Source organism: Phoenix dactylifera, unplaced genomic scaffold, assembly GCF_009389715.1.
Source record: "Phoenix dactylifera cultivar Barhee BC4 unplaced genomic scaffold, palm_55x_up_171113_PBpolish2nd_filt_p 000007F, whole genome shotgun sequence".
Lineage (NCBI taxonomy): Eukaryota > Viridiplantae > Streptophyta > Magnoliopsida > Arecales > Arecaceae > Phoenix > Phoenix dactylifera.
The window spans coordinates 4,480,040-4,487,611 of NW_024067666.1; the positions used below are offsets into that span (position 1 = coordinate 4,480,040).

The 7,572-nt window shown below is 38.1% G+C and overlaps 1 protein-coding gene across 1 annotated transcript; it reads right to left on the reverse strand.

Moving 5' to 3' along the window:
* Positions 1 to 227: 227 nt before the first annotated feature.
* Positions 228 to 6,815, reverse strand: LOC103704560 (calcium-dependent protein kinase 20-like). The gene is made up of 8 exons (XM_008787912.4): positions 5,616 to 6,815; positions 4,002 to 4,125; positions 3,614 to 3,757; positions 3,251 to 3,403; positions 2,773 to 2,888; positions 2,309 to 2,476; positions 1,101 to 1,331; positions 228 to 720 (listed from the first exon to the last, which is right to left on the reverse strand). The coding sequence occupies exons 1-8, from the start codon at positions 6,120 to 6,122 to the stop codon at positions 565 to 567; spliced, it is 1,599 nt and encodes a 532-aa protein (XP_008786134.1). The 5' UTR covers positions 6,123 to 6,815; the 3' UTR covers positions 228 to 564.
* Positions 6,816 to 7,572: the final 757 nt, after the last annotated feature.

Consider the following 7,572-nt stretch of genomic DNA (forward strand, 5'->3'; position numbering starts at 1 on the left):
CAAGTCCCCAGGATTCTTTAACACCTCATATTTGGACCACCTCATTCAAGTTTCAACCGCCAACCTACCACTGCTAAAATAACCGACCAGCTTGCGTGCCGCAGGCTGGACCACTGTCTAAAGATAAAGGCAGTATTCAGTAAACCACATAAACAAGAAGTTGCGAGTATAATAAGAGGCTGAAAGATAAGAGAAAGACTGGAGTCCAAATAAAATTCTTGCCAAAGTGGATGCAATCAGAAGCCGAGTCATGCAACATTGTGAGCTTAAACTGAAAAAACATCCACATTTACAATCAAGAGCTCTACTAGCTCCCTTTTTGTCTTTGTTTTTCCTCTTTTCTTTTTCTAAGACATTCTCTGCTGAAATGCAGTACATACAGCAAGTTGTATAAGATTAAAAAACACAAACCTCACCCATCACCTACTAACAGGAAAAAAGTAGAAAGAATTTTAGTCCCAAATGCAAAGAAGAAAATTAAGAAAGAATATACACACCAAAAAAAAAAAAAAAGAGGTAACTTTTCTGGTATGCAATTCACAAGATCTGCATTGTCTTCTCGTTTCATCCATGCTCGTTTTTTAGCTGCAAGGAACCATCTTTCTGCAGCTTCAAGCTGAGGCTGCTAAACCGCTCACGTGAATACTGCCTAGATGCCTTCCTCCAATCAGTTCCTGCCTTCATCATTGCTGCAAACTCCTCATAGCTTATTCTCCCATCCTAAGAAAGAAGGCCAACATCAGGCTTGTTTAAATCAAAAGAAGCATTCTGAGGTTTCCATGTGATTTACTATTTGCCCCTAAGTTGAGACCCTATAGGACTTCCTTGATGCCATCTCCTTTGTTTAAATTGTTTCAAAAGAATTGTAAAAGTAGGAAGCTATTGACATGAATGAATGAAAGAGGACTCAAGCTAATCCATGCAACAAGGCTTGTTTATTATGGTTATAGTATCATCATCTGATGCTAATGCACAGACCTTCACGATCAAGGTTACCTTTAGATTTTGAAAAAGGAAGCCTTTCAGTATAGCTAGTGGCATGGAAAGTTGGAAAATAGGACATTCTTAAGAAGAATTCAAGAGTCAAGATAATCACCGACCTTGTCTGTGTCTACATCATGGATAATTGCATTGATAACTTCCTCATGATTTGGACCCAAGTCATCAGCCAAGGAGTCTCTGAGCTCTTCAATTTCTATATACTCACTCCTGTTCTTATCAAAATATGCAAAAGCTTTGTGCAGGTGCTCATCATTTCCTATCTTTCTTATGTGAATTGACATGGCAACAAATTCTCCATAGTCCAGGGTCCCATTCGCATCGACATCCGCCTATAACAGCATAATAAGCTGGTGTTTAAATTCAACCAACAAATAGTTTCACAAACTGATGAAGCTAACAAAGCAAATAAAAAGCAATACCGAAACCATTATAACACAACATTTCCCTTCATGGCATTCAGAAGGTGGTAAAATAGACTGATGATTCAGATAAACTAAACTCTTATTCAGAAAAGGATATTAGAAGCACGTATGTACTCCTTTAGTGCAGCAAGTTGTCCAAATATAAAGAGAATTAAGAAATACAAACAGCCACACATTACTTATTCAGTTGAAGGGAGTTGACAAGCCAATGCTTTTACATGAAGACATATGTCCATTCTGCTAAAATGGTTATGGTTTCAATAACAAGAATTAGAATCACAGCTAGGTGCTGGTGGTTCGGTTAGCGCTGCTCCACCTCACACAGGGAATCAAAAACATATAATAATCAAAATGTCGAGTAAAACATGCTTTGAAAAATCTCCAGATTCGGATAAGACATTTTTGTCTCCCCCTTTTCGAACACTGTTGGGTAACACATCCACACTTAAAGAACAGTAGCTTGGCCAAAAAGATGTTTGGAAATAAAAACATTTAAATTAAATATTGTGAAAAAAAAAATTACACGAGAATAGCAAAAATATTGTGAAAAATTCATGCCAGAAAAAGCTATATCATACCCAAGTTAGCACATTGTTATATGGATGCATATGTTTATGTTTAGCCGGTCTGGGCTTGTATATCTGTCGATGCTAGAACATAAACCGAGCATTGCTTATTAAAGAAAAATGTGTTAAAAAACAAAATGAATGCTAATAGCTTAAGATACTCAACAACACTTTTTGATACTATGTTATCGCTGGAACCCACAATCTGATATTGACTCCAGATCTTAACGCAAGCATAATGATAGAAGGATTCAAATAGTGTCCATGAAAAAAAATAAAGAAAGAAAGACAAAGAAAACAATAAGATCAACTGCTTACAGCTTCCATTAATATCTGAACATCTGAATCAGGAACTTGGTGTCCCAGCTTATGAAGACCATACTTCAGCTCCTCAAATGTAACTCTACCATTGTTGTTTATGTCCATCTTTTGAAACATTTCCTTTATGTCAGCTACTTCCTCCACAGATAAATGCTCAGCCACTACCTGCAATGGTGAAGGTCCCAAACATGTCAACAATTGCCATTTTGAATCTGAGCATGGAGTATGCTGTCAAGGAAATGACCTGAGAATTACCCAGGTCAAACACTTGGGGAAACATCATAAAAGGTTTGAACCTGGAACCTCCATTTGAAGGAGGGGTACAACCACTTGTCTATAGCCCGGTTTGTCACATATCATGATGACAAATAATAATGATGTGCAAACTCAAAATTGAACAAAATTTTCACAAGTTAAAAGATAGAACTAGCATTCATATGGTGCAATGAGTCAAATCTTACCCTAAGAGCTTTCTTTTTGAACTTGTTCATCACAGAGAACTGCTGGAGTCTTGATCGAACAGTGTCACCTAGATTAACGTTTGGAGCCTTTTTGGCATTCTGCAACCAAGGATGATCTGAAAATTGCAAATGCCAGGAAATGCCTTGAGTATGCGTATAATATATGCCTTTGGAAATTGGAACTAAATAGCTCATAGAAAAATAACATCGAATAAAATACTGATAATTATAAATATAACTGGTTCATTTCAGATGAGAAATCACACCCAATTGATAACCACCGATAGAAAAAGGTAAATTCACACTGTATTTAGTGAGGTTTAAGCAGAACCAGATAAACATATATTATCATCATCAAAGTTATTACCATAGAAACTTTTTTAATATAAATGCCACAACAAAATACCTAGAAGATTTTATTGGATCACATGGAGATTAAAAAGAATGTGCAAATTATAGAACAGCCACTAGACATTACCAAGAACTTCTTGAGCAGTTAACCTCCGCTTAGGATCAGGAACAAGCATCCGTTTGACAAGATCTTTAGCATTGTCAGAAACTCTCGGCCATGGTTCTCTTTTAAAATCTACAGCGGAGCGAATAATCGCCTGTGCTACTCCCTGTTCAGTTTCTGCATTGTAACAAGAAACCACAGATGATTCTTACAAACACCTAAAATGCACATCAAACTCCATTTTGAATTTCAGTAAAGCAGATTTTTGAGTCGCAAAGCAGATAGTCACAAATTGAAATTCAGTAACAGGTTGGGTATTCTAGTATCCTCTTTCATATAGTACATGTCATCATTTGCAGCATTTTGTCCTTTCACCTAAACACATACCTGCCCAAAATGGTGGTACACCACAAAGCAGGATATAAAGGATCACTCCTGCACTCCAAACATCAATCTCTTGACCATAATTTCGTTTTAGAACCTCTGGAGCCATGTAATAAGGACTGCCCACAATTTCCGAAAAGCGCTCACCTGGAGGAAAAATTGCTGATCAACAAAAGCACAGAAAAGTGCACGGTTGATAATGCAAAGTGATGCTTATGAGTTATCAATGGCATCCCTTGTGCACGATGTGACTTGATAGTGAAGAGGCACTGTGACCATCAAGAATTAACATGAATCATGAGCATAGTTTCTATGCATTAATAGCAACTAATTGTCTATCGAAGGAGAGATATGCAAAATACAATTTTAAAGAGAAATCCTACTAATGTACCTGGTCTGAAAAATACTGACAACCCAAAATCAATTGCTTTCAGTGTGGATGTTTCCTTTTTGTTAGCAAACAAGAAGTTCTCTGGTTTGAGGTCCCGATGCATCACCCCATGCTTGTGGCACATCTGTTAATTGCACAATACAAGTAAAAACAAGTTACCATGTTAGCTAAATTAAATCAGATCAAAAAGGTGGGGGCTTCTGACCTATCCTGCAGCACACAGTATGAGTACTCACAGAGTAGGAGAGCCATTTGTGTAGAATCACTCATAAAGATGGAAACTTTATGGCAGACGCCTAATATTTATGGTTCATAATATTGCAAAGTACTGAATCAAATCTTGTGAACTAAACAATTGCAGTCCATGCGCTCAAGATATTAAATACAAGAAAAAAAGGAAAAAAGTCATGATAATAGTGTAAAGAAGCAGATGGACAGAATGAAGAATACGAGCTTCGAGATCTCAGGTTTCAGGTTCACAGGCATAATCAGAGCTGACACAACCTTTCTAAGTGATGGAAGAATCTCTAAAATATATTACACCTGGCTTTTCTACATAGTACCAATCGATCGTGAAAAGACAAAATCAACCTTCTACAACTACTTTATGCAAGACAAAACCAACCTTCTGCAACCACCAGATTGGATAAAGCCACTTTAAAACTGATTACAAACCTAAGGAAAAAGAATATGTGATGCTGAAATCAGTTCTTATCCTAAATTAATTGTTCTCTGAAGGATCTCAACATGCCATCTTCATTCACCAAGTTGCAGTCCATGCGCTCAAGATATTAAATACAAGAAAAAAAGGAAAAAAGTCATGATAATAGTGTAAAGAAGCAGATGGACAGAATGAAGAATACGAGCTTCGAGATCTCAGGTTTCAGGTTCACAGGCATAATCAGAGCTGACACAACCTTTCTAAGTGATGGAAGAATCTCTAAAATATATTACACCTGGCTTTTCTACATAGTACCAATCGATCGTGAAAAGACAAAATCAACCTTCTACAACTACTTTATGCAAGACAAAACCAACCTTCTGCAACCACCAGATTGGATAAAGCCACTTTAAAACTGATTACAAACCTAAGGAAAAAGAATATGTGATGCTGAAATCAGTTCTTATCCTAAATTAATTGTTCTCTGAAGGATCTCAACATGCCATCTTCATTCACCAAGATCATTTCATAAAGAGAAATTTAACTTAAATTCCTAGAAAAACATTAACTAAATCAGAAAGTTGGTTCTGGGCAAGAATTAAATGGTTGCCAGAGATTAACAGATACAGCCTTTACTCACCAAGATTATGTCACAGCGAGAATCCAAAGGAGATGCCAAAGATTCAGAATACCCCACAAATTTAAATTATATACACAAGAGAAGGAGTCTCGAGAGCAAACTTTTAAATGAACAGTAGAGTTACAACTCCGAGTAACGTTTAATACAGTCTTTACTCACCAAGATTACATCTTTGGCGAGAAATATAACATAAAATTCTAACAAGATACGAATTACCACATAATTCACAGAATATGCTGATGTTAAAGAAAAGGCTGAAACACGATTCTGGAAACAGAGACACAAAATTAATCTTGAAGCACAAAAAGCTGACCTGCACGACCTCGACGATGGTCCGGGTGACTGCCGCTGCCGCCCGCTCAGTGTAGTGCCCCTTCGCGACGATCCGATCGAAAAGCTCCCCTCCCTCACAGAGCTCCATGACGAGGTGAACGGCGTTATCATCCTCGTATGTGTCCTTGAGGCTCACTATATTAGGATGGCTGGGCAAATACCTCATGATGTCCACCTCCCTCCTCACATCCTCGATGTCGACGGCGGTCCTCAACTTCTTCTTTGATATCGATTTGCAGGCGAAGGTCTCGCTGGTGGACTTATCGGTGCACAGGTAGGTGACTCCGAACTCTCCCCTGCCGAGCTCCTCGCCGAGCTCGTATCGGCTGCCGATGTCCCGGCCGGTGGGGTTCTTCAGGACAGTGAGCTTGGGCCCGGCGGGGGTGGGGGACCGGTTGTAGTCCAATGAGAAGGGGTTCGGCCGCTTCCCCTTCTTCTGCTTCGGCTTCCTCTTGCCTGCCGCTGGAGCAGCACAGCAATTTCCCATTGAATCGAGGAGCCGGAGGGGTCAAAAATCAGATCTTTCCAAGGCTTTACTATGGAAAACCGACGAAACCTTCGCCAAGATCCAATCTTTTCAAGATCTTTGGGCAGAGGAACTTGACCCAGCTCGTGTTCGGAGATAAGAAGACTATTGACAAGAGAGAAGAAAGATTTCCTTGAGATTGCTACAAGCCGGCCAGAAGTCGAGTTTAGTCACGAGCAATCCCTTCTAGAATCTAGAAATAAAACTTCAACCCTCCACAAGACGAGATTTTTTCTTTTTTTTCTCCGAAAACTCTACCAAGATCGAAACTTTCTGAGAGATTGAAGAGGAAAAGGGATGCAAGGAGGAAAAAATTTGGAAAGCTCCTAAATTTAGGTGCGATGGAAGGAAATGGAAGGGAGGTTTGAAGAAGAAAGAGGTTGGAGGGCGTTTTACGGAACGAAAGGAAAGGGTTTGGGAGGAGAAGGCGATGTAGGAGAGTGCGATTCCGCCATTGATTGGAGGAGAAGAGAGGGTCCAAAGCTCTCTCCAAGAGTCTTCCTGTTCTAATCTGGTCTCTCCCTCTCTTCTCTTGCAGCAAAAAGGAAAGAGGAGAAAATGATAAAAAATTACCAGGAATAAAATCCTCTCTCTTTGAAAAAACTCAATGCCCTCTCCTACTCGTCTTCCTCATTGATGTCGATACGAAGCCATGAATGTTTTCTTTTGACCGGTTAACAAATACCCTCCCATTTGGTAGAAACTAAAACAGCGGCTTTCTTCTAAAGATGTTATTATTATTATTATTATTATTATTTATAGAATAAATTGGATAAATTAAACCAAATGAATATAAGTATGTTCACAAGAATCAGTAAATAAAATATCTAATAATAAAACAAAAAGATACAACCTATTATTGTGATCCGATATAATCGATCATATAAGATAGCTAATATTGATAGATAATGGATGAAAAAAATATTGAATAAATATCTAAGTATCTCCTTCCAACTAAATATTAGTCCCTTGCATTATTTTCATCATCGGAGTAATTGTGTTATAAATTCTAACACTATCAAAAGCACCTTTCTCCTGAACACAAGCATTAAAATTGGCCTCGAGTATATAGGAAGGTAGTGGCTCCCAAATAAAATAAAAAAATTGTGAGGATGCAGAAACTATATGAGAAGAGTTACAGATTATCCCTACTGTCGAAGTGTCTTTTGAAGGAGTATTAAAGAGAAATTTTTGAGCATGTGTAAATTTTTTTAGCAAAATTAATCGGGCACCTGTTTGAGCTTGTCGAGCAAAACAATTGTACTTTATCAGATACTTTTTATGGGAAAGGACAGAAAAATATCCATTTCTTCCTTGAAAACCCTTTGTATTTGTTATAATATATGAGTCCCTCTATTCTTAATTATCTGAGATGTTTGCAATCAAGTCCTCTTTTGGTACCTTATAGTCA

Excerpts from the sequence above, each read along its gene's own strand:
- LOC103704560 (XM_008787912.4), bottom strand. The coding sequence starts at position 6,122 with ATGGGAAATTGCTGTGCTGCTCCAGCGGCAGGCAAGAGGAAGCCGAAG. Across the intron at positions 4,126-5,615 it reads CCATCGTCGAGGTCGTGCAG|ATGTGCCACAAGCATGGGGT; the intron begins GTCAGCTTTTTG and ends TGCAATTAACAG. Across the intron at positions 721-1,100 it reads ATGATGTAGACACAGACAAG|GATGGGAGAATAAGCTATGA; the intron begins GTCGGTGATTAT and ends CTTCTTTCTTAG.